Consider the following 26,120-nt stretch of genomic DNA (forward strand, 5'->3'; position numbering starts at 1 on the left):
GTACCTGAAAGGTATGCAACTTTTTCCTTTAAAATTGGCAATACTTCCATAGCCTTCATTTCATCATTTTTGCGAAACCCTGAAAAAAAGAAAAAGAGAAGATGATTAGTCAGAAATTCAGACAAGTTCAGCTTCTACATTTAATGAATGCATTGAAAAATATTTACCTTTGGAATACATTCTGAATGTTATGATTACAGGAATTAAGATAACCTTACAGTAAAAGCCTGCCAAAAAAATAAACTAGACTGTAATATATTAATGGACAAGTCATCACTTTGATTAACTTAACACAAATGGCATGGCCTGTTAGAAAGCCTCAGTAGAAAACAGGATACCAGAATTAGCCTTTTTCATCAGTTAATAAAAACTATCAGATGGATCCTGTAGCTTTTATACATTCCAAATCCCATTTTGATTTTTCATTCAGCAAGGAGGAAGAGTATCAAGCTCTTAAGAATAAGTATGCTTACAATTACCAGTAAAAAAAAAACCAAAAAACACCCAAACCAAAAACCCCACCCAAACCCCCACAACAACAACGACAAACAAACAAAAACACCCAAGCAAAAAGCCCCACCAAAAAACCCCCAACCCACCCAAAAAAACCACAAAAAGACCCACCAAAAATCCCCAACAGTATTTACATTTACTTTCCCTAAATCACTTCTGTAAGCAGAATTCTTTTCTGCTGCCTTACAAGAACAGAGTTTTGCAACTGAGAGGACATTTTGTCATACTAACTCTATACATACATGAAATATGAAACAGTGGCCAAGGCGAGGGATTACAGTCAGTGTTGCAAAGCAGCACATCACCAGCTTGTCCCTCCTCTCTGCTTCCTATTTCTACTATTCTTAACTCTGTGGACAGACTCTAGAGTTCTTCCTTCTTTGATAAGGAAGATTTAGGAAGCATTTTTTAACCTCATATTTCACCTGTACAATACGGAATTGGTCATGTTTAGGCTGATTTAGTTCATTTTACAAGAAGTGGATGATACAACTTATCTGTACAACCTTTGCTGGTCTGTTTGGATTCATGTGCTGTTTAAAATAATCCCATATCCAAAGAAAGTACCTCTGCTGGGGTAAGGTGGAAGTGTGTTGCTTCTCTATCGCTGTCAAAGCACAGAAGTGCTGTCAAGACAGCCCAAAGAGCTTGCCATGACACAGTAGCTGTCCCCCTTAAAAGCAACAGTTAGAGCCATACTAAGGTAAAATAAGTTCCTTAACTATTTTTGGTTTGGGGGAAATGTACAAGAACAAGGTCTGGTGCAGATGTGGCAACCTTTCCTAAAATAAATGGTTCTTCCCCTGTGTCTTTAGAGATAGCAGCAGGGGCTGCCATTGATGTCCAGCATGGAGGCCTCTTCCTCCTCAAAAATATCCAAATGTCTCATACCCTTTGGTCTCAGGTTCTGAGCTTAAATGAAAAAGCTGTGCATTTTTGAGCTAAAACTTGAAGGCATCAAACTGGTGTCATCAACTAGCATCAGATCTATACTTAAGGGCATCATTTATGTAAATTACATGACAAGTTTTCTACTCCAGACCAAAGTATTGAGACTTCTGTGCTGCTACAGTATCTTGTTATGGGCACTACCCTTCCAAACAGAGCCAGGATGCACCTAACACAATACTCAAGGGTTAAATATAGTCAGCTGTTTGCATGTCATCATCTGTGAAGCTGTCTAGCCTGAAGAACTGTGGGAAGATCTGGTGGCAGTCCTCAGAACACATAAAGCCTAGTGGTGGCAGAAGCTTGCTAGGATTACAGCAAGAGGTTTATCAGATGGCAGGAAATTCTGCAAAGGAAAGAACTGTGAAGCAGCACATAAGGATTGCCCATGGAAGTCTATGGCCTATCCATGACTGGGGATTTTAAACACATGCATTCAGACAAAAGTCTGTCAGCAACGAGTCCCTCAAGTTCACTACAACTAGAGTGTTCAACCAGGGCATTGTCTCAGCATCCACAGAATGCAAACCAAAGAAAACAAAACAAATCAACTTCCAGCCAGATGGAAGTTCCCTGGCTAGTTCCCTGTTTTTCTATGAACATCACAGACCAAAAACAAACCCAAAATTCAGTACACATTCTCAGAAAGGCTAGACCAGGAAAACTGGTTCCTCGGGTAACCACGCAGCATGGAGGGTTTCTACATGATGGACAGTATTTTGCAATTACACAGCAACTCCAGACTGGCAAAGCAGCGCAGGGTTTACTTTCATGTCTGTGCTTAGGCTCTCAAGAGTCTAAGACACAGCCAAAGGAACCTCAAGCATTACTACTCTTCCAGAGTGCTGGCTATGGGTTATCAGCCATAGTTTTGTTCCTACTGCACTTCTGTTTGTTATGGAATAAAGCTCTAAACAACTCTGAGAAAAAGCCTGGGCTTAAATAAATCACCTAAAAAGACAGCAAATACCCTCTTCCACCTTGATGTATTTGGGCTTCAGTTGACTGCTAAGGCATACAGGCACACTTCCAGGGTTAAATTTTTTTTTAAATGTGCTTTGAGCTACCCACCATAAGCCTAATGCCGATTTAGCATGCTAAGCTTTCATATCAACCATGGCAATTCCTTTTCTTTACAGTAAATTTGGAGGTAGAAAACACTTTCTCCTCGCCTAAAAAGCATGCAGAAACTAGTGCCGTACTTTGCTGTCTCTCTCAGCTCAAAATTACCCAAGACACTGATGTTACCGCAATTGCTTGCTCAGATTTCTAAGCCCTTAAACTACTTCACCTCGGATGATGATGCGCAGTAGCTGCACGTTTTAGTTTGCCTGTGGCATGTAAGAAGCGAGAAACATTTAGCTAACATTTCTCTGACTATTAAGGGGCCGCTCAAGGTAAACACCCTAGCAAATACGTTAGTGCTTGGCTCATGTTCTGCATCTGCATATCCTTAAGGCTGACTGCCTTGGATTATCATATTCCTGCTGCTCTAAACAGTCTATTTTTATTCCAGTTCTGCAGTGTTAAAGCTTAACTGAAAAGACTGTGGGGATTACAACAGATGAAAGAATGCTGGGGAGCAAAGAAGGTGAATACGGCAGGAAAGTATCATTTTTATCACCAACGAAGCAATATTAAAACAAAAACCAGCAATATAAGCAGGTCTTAAGGGCTTGGGGTGAGTCCTCCCTCCCCCTTTTTAAAGCCTCTTCTCCACAAAACATTTGCGGATGCGAGGATTTGCGGATTTAATTAAAAAAAAAAATTAAAAGGCATTTACCACACTGAAATGAAATGCCATAAATATCTGCACCAATCTCTCCCTCTCTCCCCAGCTCAGCATCCTCCGCGCCAGCCGGCTGCATCACATGTTCCTGGGGGTGATGTCATCCCTGCCGGGCCGGCGGGCTGCAGCTCCCCGTGCCGTGCCGCCGCGGTGCCGCCGCAGTGCCCGCAGCTCCCGCCCCGCGCAGCCAACGGGATTCCAGCGCGGACCGTGCCCGCCGCACACGCTTCCCCTCTGAAAGCACCGTATGCACCTATGGCACGCGTTTATGCTGCTCTGCCTAAAATAAGGCACTCTTGTCTTAACAGTGTTGCTTTCGATATTAAATCCTACATCTTTTAAAGGCCATTTGAGTCTCAAACAGGAACACCATCCTTGGTATTTTCAATACCTATTAAAGGAATACTCATTTTACGGTTCTGCATTTTTAATAGGTAGTATGTGCCCTTCTGCTGTAACATACACCACACACGCACTTTCCCCCAACTACCAGCAAAGAGGGAAGAAGCTCAGATTATGCTAATAAATATTTAACTTCAGTATATTCAGTAGAATAAGTAACACACGATTATGTAGTCCATTTCAACATAAGAAGTTCCCCCCACCCCTACCAAAGAATTACACAATCCCTTGAGTTCTATACTAAACAGAGCCTTATCAAAAACCAGCTATTAAAATGTTGCATCACACCACTAAGGATCTTTAAAGCATGCAAACAAGAAAGAGAGTCACCTAATCATTTTATACATTGGAAAATTAAGAAGTCCTCCCCACAAATACACCATTTCCTCTTTGCCACCACAACTTCAGAGCGCGAAGACATCATCAACTAACCAAATTGAACAAACTGGTCTATACTAACCCTTTTTTTCATGCTGTATGAAATTGAGATATTTTCCTGCAATATATTAATTTATCCAAGTTAAAAGACACATGAAAAGACAGCCTTTTGGGATAGAGGTATCACCCTAGGAGGTTTCCGGGAGCCCTTTACTTGAATGGCCAGGACATCCCCTTCTCATTTGGACTGCAAGTGTTCCCAAATCCCATGGTGACAACCTGGCTACAGAGCTGCACATCCACGTGCCCTGGAGACCAGAGAGTAACCCTGAGTAACATGGCCACCCCTTGCCTGGAAATCACAGCATTCTGGTAACTCTGCTGCTCCCCACATACCTAGCTGGCTGAAACTTCCCAGGGGTACTGAAATACACCAAGAAAGTCACCTCTAGAGGGGTGACAGGAAATGGGTACTCAGTGTGGCACTTCACACAACCCAGACAAATGCTGGATTAGCCTAATGCTGAGGCTTCCTTCACAGGCAGGAAACAATGTAACTGTGCTAATCATCTTGCACTGCAAAGATCAGTACCTACTCAGCCACACAATTAAGAGGAGCAGATAAAATTACCTCAAACACATCTTTTAAGGTAACAATTTGATTACAGAACTGTGATACAAACCGATGTTGAAAACAGCTTGCCCAGGAAGCACTGCTACCCCAAGAACACTGAAGTGTTTACTTCAGGGGTAGCTTTTGTGATGTGCATCGTTCAGTTATGGCAACAAGCATAAAATATGGAAACAGAAATTAAGACAACAAAAAGACTCAGAAATTGAGGCTAAGAGCAGCATCTCTTAGCCAAGACGTTGACCAAGCACCCATCCATTGCTGTCACACACAACTGAGTTGAATTTTTTCTGAAATGTGGCTGAGGAAAAACACAAACAACAAAAGGGAATGCTCTCATCCTGAAAACTCACAGTCTTAGTAACACAACTGCTTTTTGCGTTGCAATACAAAAGCAAGACCTTCGAACAGGTACAAACGAAAAAAGCCAGACTCAATCCAGATTACTTCGATGCTTTAGGCTCTCTTTGGACTTCAAAATGACTCTCTGTCCTGTCAACAGAAAGCAAGAGCTTCATCTGCCAGGCTGCTCACTCTAGCACAGGCTTCCAACCCCCACCTCTTCTTTGACAGAAATCCCGTGCTGAATTGAAGAAACATCTTTCAGTGAGTTACTTTCCAACAGAGTACTCTCTTAATTTCAATGGACCTACTCCAATAGACTTCCGCTCAAAAATCCACATGCTATGCTAAGTTCTACAGGAAGGAGAAAAGAAAACATGCATAGAAATTTCACTCAGAACTACTGATTACCTATTACTAGGTAACAACCAGACTGATTTAGGTTAATCTTAAGTGAAAAGAACTATCTGCTAGAAGATGAGAGATAGAACAACTTCCATGGGTGGGAAAGACACCCATGTTTCCCAATGAAAGCAGCAACGTCTTTCATCCAGGCAAGGCAGCTGCAACTGCAAACTGTTCTCCATAACTCCTTCCATCCACTGGTCAGTCCCTTTGTGTTAAGCCTTATCTTGGAACAGAAAATCTCAGAACTGTAGCTAGTCAACATTTAAGCAAAAAGAAGCCAAGATGTTGTTGTATTTAACATTTTTTCTATTTCATAGCATGACATATCAATGACATGACTCTGAAATCTGAGCTATTCCCTCCAATATTTGTACAACTATCCTAGCCACCTTTCAAGAGAAATTGCTTCTTAGTTAATCAAGAAGGAAAAGGAGGAAAAAAAAAAAGAGGAGGCATAGAGAAGCACAAATGTAATAAAATTAGGGCATTACAGACTGATTAGGATTTCATTATTTGCCCTTTTTCATTCCCCATATCACAAGATGATGACATCCTGGATGATTTTAAAGATCATAAATCCCAGAATCCTATAGGTTTATTAAACTCAGCTGCACTGAGGTTTATCATTTGCTACACTACTTCCCACCTTTTTCAAGTGTCCGGAAAAAGAGAACAAAGCAGGTTCCTATTCTCCATTTTAATATAGAAAGCTTAAAAATCAGTCAGTGAGTGAACTTCTAAATAAGGTATTATTCAATGAAAAATAATTTTAAACAAGATATGAGGACATTCACAAGCAGCCATTGTGAAAACTTTTATATTATTACTCTGAAGTTACTACACAGAAACCAGTATAATTATGTCAGCAGAACCATTAGATGCTTTTTTAAACTCAGATTCAGAAAAAATGATTGCTGAACTCTGTAAGTCTCTATAAATGAGATCAGACTACTGAGGCAAAGGTGAGAAAGAAAACTGAACTTTCATAAGCAGCAAATGGCAAAAACCCATTAGTGAGCAAGAATACACCCCAAAGGGGTGGCAAAGGCAAGCAAAAGGTAGCTAAAGTTAGTGCATGTATGGGATTACTGATAGCTTTCCTTGATTTTAACTCAAGTATTTTAAGTGCCAATTTCAATTTCATGGTAGGCTTAACTTCTGGATGCAAGTAAAGGATTCATAGAGCAATCAGAGCTGTCAATTCACCAACTGCACTGTTATCGCTTCCCGTTATAGACATTGCCTACATTCAGTGCTGCTCAGCAATCTCACACCATCTTTCACATTGCAACAAAGCAAGAGAATTCAGGAAAATTATGGTGAAGACTGCAATTCTCTTCTCTTTTCTCAAGCTCCATGAGCTTGCAGATGACCAGTTTCAAAATCATGTCAGGAACACTAACTTTTAAGTACACTTGTTATGGCATCTTTAACATTGTAGATCTTTCTTCCTAGAGCAAACAAGGAACTATCAGCAGGTTTTTTGATGGCACACAGATCACTGACCAACATTAGTAACCTTGGGATTCATTTATTAATTAATTTTTCTCAGTCTAAATTCTAAAATCACCGGGAGACTCCAACAAGGATACAGTTTAGGGGCATATCATCAAAGTGGCATGATTTCAGAGTTGTTCCAGCAGCCATAGTCATGAGCTTAAGCAAAGTATTCATTGTATTCATTTAATTTTAAGAACCTAGTCCTGAATTCAAAGCAATTCCAGGATTACACATATGACTCCCTTGAGCTCTGATCAGGCTCAAGACTCACTCATCAAAAAATATTATTACCTTCAAACTCTCACTTTAAACCCAACAGCTCACAGAAATGTCCCTTCTATTCACATTCTGGTTTGCATTCTATGCACTCTCCGTGCATGCTGTGGGAAGCTGCATCACATCTGTACCAAACTGGTATGCAATGGCAACCACGACCTCACAGAAGCAGACAGCTGAGAAATTACCTTGAAATAAGAAAATTATATTCATTATAAGATTACTGGCTCTAAGTCACTTTCAGGTTCTGGCATTTTTGCTAAGTGTGAAGAGGTTCTCTCTTAAAATTTTTAACAGCTGTCTGCTTTGTCCTGCTTTGACAGCAGGACACACCTCCCCTCTCTGCAAATTATGGGAGGAGCACCATGTCATGCATAGAGATATGGGACAAGAAAAGACTGCTAGTGTAGTTGACAGCAAATACTCAGACAAGATCAAATCCACTGACTGAATGACCTCCCTTTTCTTAGAAGCTGGCATACTCAGCTATTCCTCAGTTAGGATCAATTAGCAGGAAACTAGCCACCTCAGGTGTGTACTGCAAAACCTGTTGAAGAGCTGTCTTAAGAATATAAGTTAAAGAAAATTCCAAATGCTAAATCATGGCTAAAAACCTGCAATTTACTTTTAAGTGGGTAACAAGAACCTTATAGTTATCCATATTTTGTAGCGAGGTCATTTTTAAGCTGAATTACCCTTTGATCCTCCGAAATGTGTGAGACAGAAATACAAGAATCCATTTTTCAACAGCAACTTGAGATGATCAAAATCTGACCAGTTTTCCCCTTTTAAAAGAGAGGAACTGTGTTTGTAAATTTTCCTGTCCCTTAACAATGTTCAATTTGTTCCTGCTGTCCTGCCAACATTGTTGAAGTTCATTTGTTTTGGTGGGAACTGCTCATCCATCTCTAAGTGCTGTGATACTTCAATTCACTGCCCTGCTGAGGTAGCAAACCTTTTTGTCAGGGTGTCCAGCAGTAGCACATGGCTCTCACTGCAGTCAGACACTCTGCCTGTTCACTGTTGCCACAGGCACTCATGGCTTATGGGTCTACACTGGCAGGGCTATCTGGAGGGTACACATATATAAAAGACTGGTTTAACACACAGTTGCTTTAACAATAAGGTCTGTAAGCAATCTTACTTATTTCTCTGTTCAAAACACAGATCAAGTGAAAGGCAGTAGCTTCTAAACTCTGTGCAGCAACAGCTGGAACATAACATTTTAGACCATGTCCTTTGGCTCTTGTTCCAAACCACCATCTGGAGAAATCTCTTTCCACAGTGAAATTGATGAAGATTACAGCAAGGGCAGTAAAAAAAGGTAACTTAAAACAGCTTGAAAATCATCCTGCATTGTTTTATCCTGAGCAACAATAGGAAAAACTATTTCCATCATCCCTGAAATCAATCAAAAATACCAAAACACTGATTGGATAGTCTTCAGTAAAAGTATCTTTTTACAGCACAGAGTATTACTTCTGGGCTTTCTATCATTCATAGACCCCCAGATTAGGCATTTATTGGTCATGGTATTTTTCCTGCTCTACACCCTTTTTTCTTTTTAAATATGCACACACTTTTACAACATTCTCATCACCTTACAGAAACACATATGCAAAAAAATAGACTCAGTTAAATTCATACTTTGAGACATTGGTACTTAAACAACCATTTTTTGTTGAATATTCCTCCTTCCTCCCCTTCCTTTCTTTACAGGATATTTCATATTCCTTCTGCGGAAAAAACTAGCCATTTGCAATAAGACATTTGCCAGATAACATGATTTGTGCACAGCTTTCATTCCTTCAAATTCTCATTTTATTAGTTTGCAGCTGTAAGGAGCTGGAGCTCCAAAAGGCTTGAGACACAGGAAATGTAGGATGAATCCCAGCTTCTCTTACACATTACAATGCACATACAAGAGATCTATGTGAGGAGGACGGGCGAGATGCTTTTCTTCATCCTGCATTGTGAAAACAGCCAAGTTCCTATTCAGCCAAATGACAGAGAAAAAGAATTGTTCACAGCTTGTTTCATACCGCCCTTAACTTCAGATGTGCTGCTGTTAGAAGCATTTAGAAGGGGGCAAATAAACTTTTACATCAGAGCATCTCCCTGTTCTATCTCTTTACTGAGCTGATTTTACTTAAAACACTGATTAACATATGCTACTGGTTAGAATGAACCAATCCGGGAAAAAAAAAAGAAAGAGTAGCGATGAGGAGTCCGCAGGGGAAAGAAAGCTTGGGTATTTCACTTTTAGTATGTGAGCGGTTGCTAACAGCAACCTGTCTCCCTGCCTCCCTCCCTGCCTGCCTCTAAGGGAGAGCAAGATTAGCACGGAACGCCAAAAGGGATGTCCAACACACGTCTCGTTTGCTCAAGGATTACGTTAGAAATTCTAGCCTGAATAACTCCGAGCAGGTGTGTGTTCTCCCCACACATGCGGCGTTAATTAAAAGGAAGGCTCGGAGACAATGGCAGGCAGAGGGGGCTAAGAAGCGCTGTCCGCCCCGGGAGGCGCGGGAGGGAGCGGAGCGGGGCTGGGCAGCGGCGGGGGCGGCAGCGCGGCTCTCCTGCCGCCGCACCGCGCTGGCAGCGCGCAGCGCAGCGCAGTACAGGCAGCACAGAGCAGCACATTACAGCACGCATTACATCACCGCCTTTGTGCAGGGCTGAGCCACCGCGCAGCTCGGGGGAGAGCTGCCAGAGCTGCATCCCCGCAGCCATCCCCCGAACCGCACGGAGGCAGGAAAAGAAGCGATTTGGAGTCACGTCAACCTTCCTCTCCCCGCCCTGCCGAAAATCCTCCCCCCATCGGATCCCTTTGGGAAATTTCATTAGAAAGAAAAAGACCCTTAGCACGTTTAGCTTCATGAACGGATTTCAGACAAGAATAAACAGAGAGGATTTTGCAGATTGTCACGACTAAGAAAGGGAGATTTCATTCTTCATTTATCAAATTTGTTCTAGCAGATTATCTCCTTCAGATGACAAAGGCAAGCAGCCTGAATCTCATTAGAGCTACATTTAACACAGCTACTGAAGCACACAAATGTAACCTAAATCGAGGCTGGGTTTTCTTGGTGAACTCCAGCTTACTCAGCTCCTACGTTACTGCAATAAGAAAAAAATAACATCGTGCCTTCACTTCCTTCCATTTCTGCAACCAGGTACATGTTACTATAAATGCAGCATATGCACTTTCATGACTCTGGTCAGAAGCACACTCCCAAACTCAGCACCCAAATCCGGCACTTCTCAGCAGCTCACCTATCCTCGAGTCATGAGTAAATAAGCTTCCAATTCATTTTTATTAAGGATATGTAGTCTATGCCCTACCAAGACAGACAAGACAAAGCAAGCAGCTCCCAGTGCTATTTAGGACAGAAACCTGTACACATAATGTTCCAAAGACATTCAGATAACTATTTCTACAGCTTAAATATTCACATGCATTGTCAAACAATTGGTATCTGTTACAATGTTTCTTACAATTAATTACAAAAATATTCTTTGGGAACAACAGTTACTTGAAAGTCGGGGCATTGTATTGTACTCCCAAGTGCGCTAATTAAGTTCTCCTTCAACTTAAAAAAATATCACAAATGAAATCTTGTTCATTTTACAGACCAAACTAGTAAAAAGCTATTTAAACTTGGCTGTAACTTACTACTTCCTACTACATGCCAGCACTACAAATGCAGCCCTAATAGTGAGCGTCCACTACTGCATGCTCCAATTTTTAGCACCATAATTACAGATACTGATCTGGTTGCTCCCATTAAAATAAGAAAGATAGTTACTTTTCGTTAGCTCAGACAGCAATTATTCTCCCATCAGCTTTACTCTTCAGTCTTCTAGAGCATGGAAAATACAAAGATCCTATATGCCCAAGCTATTCAGCTATTCACCTCCATAAAACTACCTGCTAAATATCAATGCTAGCAGATGTTTTCTGTATTATTTTATTTCAATAGAGGGCATTCCTCACATGGGCATGTTCAAGCACCTCTGATCCACGCTTTTAAAGAACATGCTGAGACTCACCAGGCATTATGCAGTATCCTATAGATACCATGTGATACCATCTGCAAATCAGGATAATGACAAATGATTCAACCACTAGAAGTTACAGTATTTTGATTAAGTTCAAAAACTGGCCTAATTTAAGCTCAATTAAAATGTGTCTGTTGGTCTTCTACTACACTGACTCTACAAAAAATTCAAAATGCATACCATTTCCTGGAAAAGCTCTTTGAGACAACAATAGAAGCTAGCATTTTAATTGCATTAAAAAGTAGCAAAGTACTTTGGCATGTGTATGAATCCATTACTTCAGAAGTCTACAATGTATTTTAAAAGCACTAGGTAAGATTTTAACAATGCCTCTGCCTTCATGTCTTCAGTTCCTGACATCATTACAGATTCACAAAGCTGTCTCTGAAGATTTTAAACTCCAAAACCAATTAGCAGTCCATAGGTGTACTTCTAAGTGACCTAGCAAGCTTAATTAGAAATATTAACTTCTGTAGAATAGAAAAGTAACAAAAGGGGAATTTGATTTCTCCTAAGCTGTTTTTATCTTTATTTTATTATTTCCACACCCACCCCTACTCATCATGTTAAAACACAAGTTTATGGCATTACTACAGCAACAGTTGCTATACTGTTTAGTTTGGCAAATATTTTTATTTTTGCACATTATTAAATAAGAAGCACTCTTTACTAAAGTGCTTTTGGTATAGAGCCACTTTTGTTGTACTCAGTCATTCTTACTTGCTTTTGAGCTCAAACACCCCGACATCCCATTCAAATTGCCACATCTACTATTATTTAAAAGAAAAACAAACAAAATCCTGCGATATTAACTCATGTCAGCAGTTTACTGAGTTTCTTTTTTTTTTGCCTGGCAGCTATCATAAGCTTGAACAGGAAGAAGTATCACATAATTTTTCAGCACTAGTCGTTTTGGTACAGATAGTGAAGGTATTTGGGACTCAACACAGGGAGAGTGTAGTGAGTCTGACATTATGTACCAGAGCATAGCTAGACTGCAAGACCTGGACTGCAACTTCCCCTTAACAGACTTCCCCGAAAGTGTTCATAGCTGATACATCTAACAGCTTCCTTTTTGATGCTTCCCTAACTCAGCACAAGTGTATACAACCACCATCACCTAAAACATTTGATATTTAAGAACATTCTTCCCAAGTCCTTTCCACACACAATTTTCCTAATAGACTTTATCCTCTCTACCACTGCATCAACCTTGCTCATGCTGACGACAGGTCAGTTCATTGGCACTACTTCACTATAAGGGTAATAAAAGTAGATGGAGCATTTTATCTACTATCCATTTACTCTTCACAATACATATCAGGAGGACTAGTCATCCTCAGAAGTTACTTAACAGAACCTGAAGTACATGTACAGCAGTATGAGATGACAGGAGACCCCTTCCTCCAGCAGATGCTCTGACTCAGTGTATTTCAATTCTCATGAGAATAAGAAACAAGACTTAGTCCATTACCACATACAACTCAATTGTATAGAAATGTATCCCAACTGGCTTGAATCAGTACATTTCCAATGTCAATGGAATTCTGAATTCAGTAACTGAGCATCAAGCACAAATTCCATGGCTTCTAACCCTTGAAAGAAGGAAAAGCAAGCAAGCTAGCAGGATACATTAGTCAGAACACTAATACTGTCTGCAGCAACAAAAATGCCCTGATTTCAAAGCAGACTAAAAATCGTACTACCATCTCAAAATCTGTGGAAAACAATTATGAATTACTTGAGACTCATAAAAAGCAAAACTTTGAACTAAAAGGACTTACTTTGTCACTTATGCCTGAAGTAATGACATGCATGATAACATTAAGAATCCAAGTTACTGCACCACAATCCAGCATCTCCACTTGTCTTCATGACAGCATTGTTTTGTAAAGGAAGTTCACTTAAGATTCAAAATCAACAAAGCTGAAGTTTATTTGGGTTTGTGAAAAAATACCTTGAATGAGTCCAAAAGACTTCTGAGACAGGGCCAATATCAGAAGCTTAAGTTGCCTACCAAATGTGCAGGTTGCTGGCAGATGTGAGATAATCCTATCCTTACAGAAGGCCTGCTTTTGACCTCTTTGGGTAATTGACTGCCATTAAAATCACTTTTTAAATGACTGCTCTTACATCCAGATTTTTTTGAACTGTCATCCTTCAAGCTTTTGGCTCAATGACTTTCTATGGATATAAGCTCCGTGACCTTATCAGAATTTTTTTTACCTTTCCAATTTAGAGCATACAATTTCACATTAAAAGGTACTGGTATTTAAAAATTTGATTTCTCACAAAGGTTCCCTATTAGATGTGACAGTCAAGTTTATTGTGATTTCCTGTTTTCTGTTGCTGTTGAACTGTTTGAAATGGCTTATGATTCTGAGCAATAGCCCTTTATCTCCACCAAATATTGCTTTGCTATATCCAAATAACAGATTCGCTCTTAGAGTTATAGCAAGACAGAATTGCTACAGAGTCTCTAGGCAGGAAGTAAAACCTTCCAGTCTGCTTCAATTTCACCAGTTCAGCCCAGTGTCGCTGTTAGTTTATCAGCACCTGCCAACTGACTACAACTGAATTGAAGGCTTAATTATACCAGAAATTGTAACAACTTCTATCAAACATATTAATGCAATATGATACAGTTAGGGTAGGCAGGAAGTAAATGTTGGCAGCTGGTGGGCAAAGATTTAGAGGAAAGTTACTTGTAGCTACTTAAAAGTTTTTTACAAAGGAGGTATTTGGTTATTAAACATTAAGCCTTAACCAAAGTGCTAACTCAGAAGTCCATCATGAAACTAAAATATTTTAATTTTTCTGGTACAGACATCTGTGCAAACAGTTATTGATAGCTCATGAAATGGTTGTGGGGGCAAATGTGGGCACATGGGCACTGGCACATACCAAAAGCCAAGGAATGGGCTTTGTAAAGTTCCATGCAACTGCACTGTCAAGAGCATAATTCAGTGAACATTTCCTTTTGGTGGCAGTGCCAGCTTAAGCCAGTTTTACGATACTAACCAAAAGCAGGCTGGGGATTCTCACTCTGATTAACCAGTACCATGGCAGCAGTCTACTACCATCATATTAAGTCAAATATCTGTAAGTCACTTCACATATTATATTGTTACAAATATATAGGCTGAAATACTCATCTTTGTCTTCCTTAAGGGAAGACTGACTGACAGTTACTGGTCAACATCAGGGCACTCCATCCACATGGGTATGGGCACCTCCAGCAGAAAGACATAGCGATATCAACAAAGCGACTGCCTCTAATTAACACATATGCCTGTAATACATCACACTGCAAAAGAAACATATCATGTGGACTTAAAAGTCCCTTAAACTTACAATCAAAAAACCAAGAGAAAATATGATCTACTTACTCAACATATGTCTGGTTTCTCTGCACACTGATAAAGTATAGCACCACATTAGCGACTAAGAGCTGGTTCTACTAACTGGCCATCGAGTTGATCTAGTTCTGAAATTCCAGCCCATTAAACACAAGGAAATGAGTTAAGTTTGATAAGGCAGATGCACCCATGTATTGCTGTTCAGGGGTACCACACAGTAGCAGCTCAATTGAGTTTGGATTTTAACATACTGTGGCATGCCCAGTATGTTACCTGTAAAGTTAACTGTATGCCAACTAGAGTCTTCAGCTGGGAAAGATCTTCAGTGGCCCTATTTTCAAGAAGATATGCATATTTCTGTTTAAGGGAAGCATCATGGACATGTTGCATTACAATAATATTAACCTATAGCACACAAGAGCACTTGTCAGAAGGCCACACGAGATTACGGATCAAATTACAAAGGCCAGAATTACTGCATTACACCAGTCAGCTACAATGCCATCCTCTGAATTTTTTGCTCTCTAGAATAGCAGCTTTAGAGCAAGAAAACAACTGGCTCAAAGACGATCTCTAAACAAATAGTTGTCAGGTGAGCAATGCTATTTTGACATAAGCAGCCATTTGCTTATCTGTGTACATCCTTTATCTCTAGAATCTTCTTCCTTTACTGGGAAGTGCTATTCGCCCTGAACACACCACAGGCATTCCTTCTTCATAATGAGTTCAGTATCTGCATTTATGCTCCCTTCAGTGGATGACTAATATTACAAGCACACTATTTTGATTGACACCTAATACCATAGCTGCCATTATCACTTACATCATGCTAAAACATGAAGTGTTACCCACATCTATTTGGAGAGTAAAAGAATACAGAATTGCTTTGACACATTGTCAAGCACTGTCAAGATTCACCCACCATAGCTATGTTTTCTGTTTCTCCATCTTACAAGGTCATTAACTAAGAAGTAGAGATGATTTTACCACATTACAGCTACACATTCAATTTCACTTTGAGTATTATACCATAATATGCTATTACAACAAAAAGTTCAAGAAATACTCAAGTGACTTACCATTCAGAAGTATCAGTACACCAGTTTTTTGGTTTGCATCCCATTTATAAGAACACATTGTTCACACCCCCAGAGGCTCAATACCTCTGTGGCCAACAGAATGGATAAGCTAAACGATGCTTGGGAACAACAGTAATTTAAACCCTTATCCCTCTATCAGGAAAAATGAACCCCTATTACAAAACATTCAGATTTGAGTTCAAGACCCCAGTAAATTTGATGCAGTTTCCATAAAAGCTAGGTTTCTATCTTCTATTTCCAAGTCAAAACATTTTTCAATCTTGTTTGAGCAGTCAGATGAAAAAAGGTGCAGTACATGTTCCAAATCCAAGTCATCTTTGTCAATGCATATCTTCTGCCTGTACAGTTTGCTTGACTGTCAGTTTGCTTAACAGTTGCTCTGCCTGGATTTACTACCAAATAGGCTTTGACAATGATTGCTATTTAATCCTATGTAATACCCAGATGCAACTGTTCCCAGATCAGAGTACAGTTTAAAAACACAGTCTCCTTCCTGGCTACATACAAGTCTGGAGTTATGTGCTTTCTATCAGATTTCTATCTTGTAACTGCAAAACTCAGTAATAGAAAGGACCACTGTTGTAAATAAAAGCTATAATCTTTTGTATAGTTATCTCTGGCAAGAAAAATATTATTATTATAATACATTTCCTTACTCCTTATCTAAAATTTCAGTTTAATAAACTGAACTTTCTAATGTTTGTACTTTAGGCAATGACACTCCAGTAAAACTGAATAACAGAGTTCACCACCTGAGTGTCTGGGCTTAAGTCACCCACCACTAACAGCAAAACACACAATGTAATTCAAACTCAACAGTCAAACCCACTCATCTTACACAAGCCTACTATTTCAATTGTAGAATCTGAACACCAGCCGGATGTCCAATAACAATTCTCAGTTACTACTGCCACCTTTAGAGCGGTCAACTTCAAGGATCTGACATTTTTTTTGTATTTGGATCAACTGTAAATTTAATCTTACATTTTGTTTTTATGAATTATATGATCTAGATTTGCTACTCAAAATACTTCAGTGTACATGAGAACTTGCTTGCAAGGAGATCCTGTGTAATATAACTAAATCTAGAATTATTGCTGTAATCATTTCATCTCTGCTTACATTTACTTGAAACAGAATCCTTCAATTATCCCTGAACAACCATACCCCAGTTTCTGAAATGCTTATCCTCCTGAAGAAGATACTGCCATGATCTAAATGAAAGTCAACATACACACTGCCTTACAAAATTAAAACTGAAGTGATATATTTAAAGTTTATACTGATCTCTAGAACACAAGAAAGTCCTTTCCAAAGCAAAATTTAAAAAAAACCCTACCAACACCCCAGTATTCTGTCTAGTTACTACTCTAAGACATAAACAAATAACCTGCACAATTAACTGCCTGATAAATTCATCGTTTCAACATAAGACATACCTAAGATTTAGATAACACTCTACATCAACAATTTAATTAAGAACAAACTAAGCATTAGTAGGGTGAGTAACAAGTCGTGCCTACAGCACCAGATGATAAAACGTATGATAAATTACAGTGAAGAACAAAATATTCTGCCTGACTTCACCTTAAAGATAAGGTTTGATTCTTTCATCATCTCTAATCAAAAAGCCAACATACCTGAATAATATAACTATGGATTTAAACTTAGTGCCATCTATGAGAATGAGGGATTGCTGCACTCAGACAAAAGGAACATGCTCATTTGGGTGGGTTGACAAAGACAAAACATGAAAAACAATGTAAAAGTTTCAGCCATGTCCCAAGAGCAACTGACAGTATAGCACAGGGCACACATGTGCTAGCACAAGAAATCCAAGCCGTAACTGGAGCATTTCTAGGCAAACTGACTCAATGTCTCTACTCCACTCCTCTACTCCAGGACAGCTCTTGTGAAATGCCACATCTTATCAGACTACAGCTTAAACCCTACTCACAGACTGCTGTCTTAATGCTTCAGGAAAAGCAGAATTCTGATTTGGCCTCTGCATTACCTAAGTTACCCAGTTTACACTAGGGAAAAAAAGAAATACATTTATTTACTTTAATTTAGGCATTGCCGCTTCTGTGCCTAAAGAACTCAAAAGACATTTAAGATGATGACCTCAAATTAAGACAGTCCTTTATCTTCCACTCTTCTGTGGAATATTACTGCTGTACTGTACAGAAGTACAGCAGAAGTATCTCGGCAGACAAAGACTCCAGCCTCCTGTCAGCACTGGTCTTCCACAGACTTGTTTAACAACTCCTAAGTAAAATTAGGAACAAGCCAGATAATTCTTGCATACATTTGCCAATACTTTGCAAACCCTGTGTTTGGTTTCCAGGACTTCCAAACAAAGAAGAATGATTTTGTTAAAACAGTTAACAGCAGATTAGCTCATTAAAAAAAAATACATATATATAATTAAGAAAAGCCTTTATTAAGCAAGTCAAGAAAGAATTTCCTTCTACCATTTTCCTGTGCTCATCATGTAGCAGAGTGCTTCCCGATGCATGTATCAGAAAGTGTGTCACTGGCAGCCAGCTACACAAAGGGGAAAGCATTTGATCTGTGTCACAGTCAGCGTGTCAATCCGCAGCACTAATACCTTTCCCAACTAACCTAGGACACAGCCTGTCCTAGCTGAGGGCCACCACAATTTCATGTCAGTCTACACAAAAAGAAAATTAATAAACCCCACATTCTTCTTCAGGAAATGAGAGTACAAAGGAAACCAACAAGTAATCTCTTTCAGCAGTTTCCAGACAACATGCCTCTGACATGACTCAGGCACTTGAAAGAGTGTTTTACCACGAAACACTGCTCCATACATCAGCAATTACTTCAGTAAGACTATGCCAACTATGCAAGCAATTCAGCTTAGGACAGGGTGCCAGGGTTTACTGCTGAACATGAATGCTGCTCACTGTGACAGGCCAGTAAGTATCTGTGTAGTACTACAGCTGCCCTTGCCAACATCATGTGGGCAAACCTATCAAAGAGACTCTTTTCGCCCAAAGAATTGGGGGGGGAAAAAAAAAGTCTAATACACACTACACCTAACTCCAAGCTAAACACGGACCACATAGCAAACTCTTTCATTTGCAATGGCAGGCACATTTGGGCCAAGCCTGCAACTATTCACTTGTCCCCAGCAACTGCCTGGCACAGCCTGGGTGCTCCCACCATGGGGACAGGGAGGAAGGAGCCCAGCTGCGTCTGCCTGTAGCCCTGAGAGATCACCACTAGCTGCTCGCTCACCCCTCAGCACACACATATCTCCAAGGCACAAACCCACATCCTGTTGCCAACAGCATACATACCTGGAGAAAGCAACAGCATGTGCTTATAAACTGACCACTGTCCTCATCTTCTGTATCCTTTCATGAAGTCTCATCCCCATGCTAGTTTTCTGTTTTTTCTGAAGCATCACTGCAGTATTAAATCCATCAAGTTAGAATTTACACCTCCATTTTTGCCAATAAAATTTCTGAATCATTCTTTTCAGTTTACATGAGCACGTATGAGAGATTTGGATTTGGGGGTAATGGGTGAACTTTACTAGTCATAGAAACAATTCTCATCCAGCAAATCTTTTTTTAACATTAAATCTTATTTGAATTTAATTCTCAGTACATTCTTGCTTAAAACCATCAAATGTCAGTGAATATTCAGATTCTTTCTCTATCCTTTAAGTGAACAGAAGCCTGTAATTTGAAACGAGCAGTCCAAAAATTATCAGGTAACAAGGGTACCTGGAACATTTTAGGATCCTGAAAGGCAAAGCAGCTCCCATTGGTTCTGTGTAATTCAGATGCTGGCTCCAAACACAGAATGGCTCAGATTGGAAGGAACCTTCAGAGGCTCACAGCTCAGTCTCCTGCTCAAAGCAGGATCAGCTCTGAGGTCAGACCAGGTTGCTCAGGATTTAATGCAGTTGAGTCTTGGAAATCTCCCAGGGCCATATTCCACAGCCTCTCTGGGTGACTTTTTCCAGAGCTCAATTACCCTTGTAGTGAAAACATGTTTCAGCTCATGACTGTTTCTTGTTCCTCCCAACACAGGTATATAGAACCTGACTTCTCAGCTCCCTCCTTCTTGGCAGCAGAAAGTTATGATTAGGTCCCCCTGAAGATGCCTTGTCTCCAAACTGAACTTCAGCCTCTCCTCACATGGTAACATGTCCAACCCAACAATGTTGGTGGCTCACCAGCTGGACTCAACATTCCAGATAGTGAATACCATGCAAAAATCAATGATCTCTATCTACTAGCTAAATTCCTGTGGACACAGCCCAGGACACTGTTACCCTTCCTCACTGCTAGAGCACACTGTTGGCTCATCTTTAGCCTACTGTCCAACAGGGCAGCCACCAACTTCTATACAGAGCTGCTAGCCACCCAGTCCCCACACTGTATCAATGCAGGGAGTTAATCCATTCCACTTCCAAGACTCTGCATGCTGGATTCCATGAGCTCAGCATGTAACCCAATCCTGTATAGGCCACTACCCTCTGAGCTTGAAGATTCAGACATCTTTTCACTCAACAAGCAGTCCACCTATCTAGATGACAGTTTCCCAACTTGAATACAAGGTTGTTGCTATGGGAAGAGCATGCCAAAAGCCTTGCTGAGATCAAAACAGATCATATCCACTGCTATTTGCCTTATTCAATATTCAGTCATTTCATCACAGAGGGTGACCGGGTTGGTCATAACTGTTTTACCTTTGGTAAACTCATGATGGTTATTTCCAACCAACAGAACCTTCACATACCCACAACTGACTTCCAAGTGGACTTAATTAATGATTCTCCATACATCCAAGTGAAGTTGACCACCGTGAAGTTCGCTGGATAATGCTTAATGCTCTTCCTGAAGACAGGTGGAGCATTTGCTATTCTCCAGTGACTGAGAAAATCCCCCAATCTTCATAACCTTCCAAAGATGATGGCTATGCTAATGTCGAGCAGACCTCTCAGCACCCTTGGATGCATCCCACCTGGTCCCATGGACTCCTTCAAGAGCTCCCTGACTTAAGCTTCTTCCACTATTGGCTGATCCTCTCCTCCCTGAATCCTGTTTTCAGGTACAAAGACCTGGTAGATCTGTGTGGGGGAAAAGAAGGCATTGATGAACTCAACCTCATATGCATCAGTGGCAACTAAACCACCCAGCCCACTAAGTAACAGGACTTTTTCCTTCTTTATTTTCCCGTTGTTAATCTTGCAGCAGCACTACTTGTGGCTCTCTACGTCCACCTCTTATTTCAAGTCTAGCTGGACTTGCGCTTTGCTTCGAGTTGCTACTTGGCATTTTTCCACCAGATAAACTGTTAAACTTTCTTGGACGTCACCTAATTCACTGTCTCAAGAGCTTTCCCCTTGAACTGATTGCTCCTAAAGTCCCTTTTATCTTTGGACCTGGTGACCTAATGACCATTTCATTGTGCATGGAGACATTCCTTGTTGCCCTGTTCAGTTTTCGCAACCTGTTCCAACAGTCCAAGTCGACAGACCAACTTTCTACAGTTACCACCGAGCACCTAGAAAAACATTTCCTAAATGTATTTTTCATTGCTATATTCTTACTTGCTCACCCAGAAACAAGCTTATCCTTAAAACAGGGAACAATTAGAGGAAATGCTGAATCATCTCAGAAAATCCTATGTATTTATCACACTATTAACCTTCCTGTTAAAAATCCAGGCGATTACAGCAAGTTGTTAAATCGAGGTAGACAGGCACTATTGGCAATAGACTGGCATAGTTAAATGCCAATAGTATCACAGGCCTATAAGTTGATCTCTGAAAAAAAAGTGACAGAGGAAACGCTAGCATTGTAAACATATAAAGAAGATCTAAAGATTCTTTTATTGACCATTAAATCATAGCAATGTTTTCAACAATTAAATCTTGAGCTAACCAGTCATCTAGCTCAAAACTGTAAAGTTGTAGTAAAACATTATAAATTACTGTAGTCTTGTTTACTCCTGTCAGTGGAAACCAAACAATTTAGCCACTTGCATCCATCTCTCTTTAGGAATCTTCTGCCAAAGGTTAACAGAGAGAATGGCAGCTCTGTAATTCCAAGAAAACTGGCCGATCCTGGAGGTACGTATATGAAATGTTGTTTGTGCCTTTCTCACATATTTAACAAGCCAAAAATCCACCAGATACAGTCATAGCCTGTTAGGGGAATTGTAGTGATTTTTCAGACAAATAAGGCATTCTACTTGGGAGGCTGAGAAATACAATAAGCATAATGGATGGTTAGATGAAAAATGCTATGCTTGCAAACTACAGCCCACAATAAATCATCTTTCCAGGAACACATATATCTTCCCTGACTGGAAGCAAAGTTAAACAGCTTCTAAAAGGCCTTTTGCCAAATAGGTGAAACTACTTTCTTCTTTAAATAAAGACCACTAAAGTCAGGTGCTAAACTCAGCACTTGTTTTTTGTTTTGACTACAGCGACTTCTCCTACTCCTATATGTAAAACAGCAGTTGTAGCCCAAGATGGGTCAGCTCTGATAGTGCCATTCCTAATTAATCGCATGGCAATAATCAGTGCAGGTATCGCAGAAAATATATTTTCACAAATGTTTCTGCTTATTATAGCACTTTTTGCTCTTATGATTGTGATAGGTTTAGCTGCACTTGATTCAAGTGGCTTCAGATTCCTCTTGGCAATACAGGAGAGAAACTTCAGTCTTACAAATTCAATGTTGGGAAAATTCTTCCTTGTTGCAGGTCAGCAAATACCCAAACTAATTTATATCTGGCAGGTTTCATTATCACAGAGAACACATGGTAACAGACTTTAGGTTGAAAAACCCTTCAGAACACCACCTATGAAAAATCATTTATCCCAATTTTTGGAAGTTAGTGAAGTGGTAACTATTGCAGCTCTGAATACTACAAAAATGTAATGTTTCCTTACACTACTCAACTTTTTGCACCCTCTCAAGAGATCATAGTGTAAAACTTCTCAGTATAGCTTTTTAAAGGAAGCCTTTTCCATCATGTGGCAACCCCTACAATGCAGTAACTGTAGGCTCCAGCCCAAAACAAAGGAAGGGAGTTCATCTCCCTTACTCCAATGGCTCTGTTGCAGGAGCTTTAACACTGTAAACTGCCAGCTAAACACAGATAGTCACTGGTATTCCAGTTACCTGATTTGACAAACTGATCCATTTCAAGTCCACAGAAGTGTAATGACAAGCCAACAGACGACATTATCCTCATCCATAACGCTCGGGTGATGGGTGACTAAGCAGTTTAGTTGCATTCCTTGAGAACTGACAGCAAACTACTGGATCTGCCCTGCACAACAATCCTGTCTGCAACATACAGTATCTTTTTTTAATTATAGACTTTCAGGTTAGGCACCTCCAACTTCTGCACACTTGAAACCCATTTCAGCAGAAATGTTCCCACCATCTAGCTTTGCTCCTCATCTACTTGCAACTAACCTCATTTTGTTTCCTTTCCATTAAAATGACAATGATCCACATTAGGAAGGTTAGTCCACCAAGTCAGTCACAAACATTTGACTTATTTTTTAAAAAATCAATTTCATCTGCCATTGAAATGCATCTCTCTCTGCAGAAGTTATATAACTGGAAATATGATTTCTGTCCAGCTAAAATATTTTAAAACATCAATATCAGACCTGACTTATAAAAGTGTTGATAATAACTCTTTTTCTAAAACTAGTTTGTCAACTGTAAAAATGCTATAAATGCTGACCTTGTTTCTCACATTAAATGTTTCTAGCACCCTGAAACTTAAGCTTCGGTTAACTGCATTTAGATATTGTATGATTCTATAAATATATACATTATTTAGCCATCACACCTACTTTAATTGGGCTGAAACAGCCATTTCATTTCTATCCCATTGAGGTGATGTATATTTAACCTTGAAGATTAACATCAGCCACCAGAACATGCTGTAGAATCAAAAGATGCCAAGGGATAATGGCAGCACTTGTTGTAACACTGCAGTTGAATCTCTCAATGATGTCTCTGCCTTTAAAGCTTCTTTTGTTTAATGTTTGAACGATTTTTATTGTAAATTTCAGATCAAATTGCAAGAACAAATTGTCTCTGGATGTATTTCAGGGAAATTAGCAAGGCTTTGTTTGTTTGTTTTAAACAGATAAGGAGAGAAACTAACAGGAATGTCTTAAAGTTGGCTACTTGTGGCAAGAGCAGAGGTGGAATAACGATTTACGACTTCTCTTCCCCCATCTGCACCCAAAAAAACGCCTCTTGGTAAAAGGTATACTTTGTAACAGAGATGAAGTTAGACAAAAATTTTTATGTGAAACTCCTACTCAGGGAAAATGAATTTATAGCTAGAGGTAAAAATTACACTAACAAAGTTCTTTAAAGCCTTGAAAAACATAACATGCAGAACACTTAAAATGAACTTTGAGAGACTAATTTTGGAGTGTGAAATGCCAACCACAACATAGGTGCAATCTAACATTCACCTCTGCATGCCTGATCAGTATGTATTACTAATGCTCAACAATTCTGTGTAGACGTAGAAAGTTCTACATAATTCTTTTCCAGCTTTTCAAAGAAAACTTCTCTAACATGCAAAATTCTCTGCAAACATATCTAGAAATTCTCCACAACATTTAACCAAATCTTAGGTTAAATTAAAAAAACTTCTAAGATAAAGTGGCTTTGGTATCCTCTACCTTATCAAATATTAGCTCATGTTCAAGAAGATGTAATACCACAGAGTTAAGATCTGATTTTGGTTAGGGGTTTTGTTTATTTGTTTGAATGGGGGGAAGGGGGTAGATTTAAGCAGAGAACCAGAATCTACAGTATTTTCCTATGTTTTTATAGCAGTAAAATACTGAACTTTCATGTACTCTTAGAATAATTTCCCAATCTTTACAAGGGATCCCTGTTTTTCCAAGTACAGACTCTTCTCTGAACCATCAACTTAAAGAACTTTTTCAGTCACTCAGAACGAGTTTGACTTGACAACTATGTAGATTCATTCCACGCTCACCAATTAAGCACCCAGTACAGCCTGTAGCATAAATGCAATTCTGGTGGAATCAGTGCATCAAGACCCAAGAGGTCAGCTCAGCCTCTCTGTCCACCTCAGCTTTCAGCTGTGCCAGTTGCACTATTTCATTAAATTATGTATGTACTGTAAGCAAACCTACAGAGAGCAAATCTTTCTAGACAAGCTAAAAGCAATGCAATCACACTGACAGGAACTGAAAGATGCTTTCATTTCTTTCTGACATGTTAGAGCACCCAACTCATGCCACTGCATCAATGGAAAAGGTTATCCAGTTAAAATGGGACTTCATGGTTGTCCAAAATAATCGTCACTGGTTGGACTGATTGTTTTTTTCTTAATGCCCACTTATCAATTGATAAATTGGTTGTGGTTTAGCCCATACTCAGACTTTGTGGAATCCAACACTGTCTAAGGCAAATTGAGGTCTAAAAAAAATATTTGAACTCCTGGAAGTGAGAGAGCCAACTATATATCCCAGATTTCACCAGTCAACTGAGAGGGTCAGAGCTAATCAAAAGCAATCCACAAACCTATTTCAACATGACAAATTCTTACACAAAGATACATCTGAGTAAAACCGAACTCCATTTCAAAGGGTTCACATGAGAAAAAGGACACAAGGAGAAACCAAACACCTACCTTTGAACTTTACCCAAATATATTCCACCCCCAATAGTTTCTATTTGAATTATTAGCAACTTTTTTCCTTGGCTTACCAACCATTGTGTTGCAACTGAAAAAATTCTGAAATTTCACTGAGAAAAAAAATCACATAATTCTAGACCTACAGGAAAATTAATTTATAAAGGCTGGAAGATTTGTAAAACAAGTGCAATAGTGAATCTGCATTTTTATTCACCTACAGCCAGAATGGACCTTTTGAGGCCCTGCTGTAAGTCATCAAGATACATTAGATATCATCAGATATCTAATCATTGGATAACCCATATAAACTCTTAACTGAACTAAAGAGCCAACAATTCCTTTTAAGACAATGGATTTCACAAAAAATTATCTGATGCATGCAAAAATGAAAAAGCTCCTGGTTACAGGACACAAAGTCCAGTTGAAATCTAAATTCATTAAGACTTAATTTATGGATTATGAACAAGTGGAAAGCACACTTATAAACTTATGATTTTTCACCTCTTGCCTGTATCTATCATTCCTTCTAATACATTTGTACACTTAATTAATAAACAGCACTTGTTTACAAACTCCATTCTAAGCTATTCTATTTAAGCCCCAATAAGAATTCTTATTATTAATAATGGCATATGTCGAGTCCAGAGGAAGAGGGTGCATACCTTTTGTTTGTATGAGAGACCTTAGAGACCAGAAACAGAGCAGCA

At 39.5% G+C, this 26,120-nt stretch overlaps 1 protein-coding gene across 1 annotated transcript in view; it reads right to left on the reverse strand.

The window, feature by feature from the left end:
* Positions 1 to 26,120, reverse strand: part of TRIO (trio Rho guanine nucleotide exchange factor) — a 245,667-nt gene that overhangs the window by 176,713 nt on the left and 42,834 nt on the right. The window contains exon 2 of the mRNA XM_085052129.1: positions 5 to 79. Coding sequence (XP_084908255.1) covers positions 5 to 79 — 75 coding nt within the window. The remainder of the gene's footprint in view (positions 1 to 4; positions 80 to 26,120) is intronic.

Source organism: Lichenostomus cassidix, chromosome 2 (assembly GCF_008360975.1).
Source record: "Lichenostomus cassidix isolate B80296 chromosome 2, HeHo_3.0, whole genome shotgun sequence".
In the NCBI taxonomy this organism is placed as follows: Eukaryota; Metazoa; Chordata; class Aves; order Passeriformes; family Meliphagidae; genus Lichenostomus; species Lichenostomus cassidix.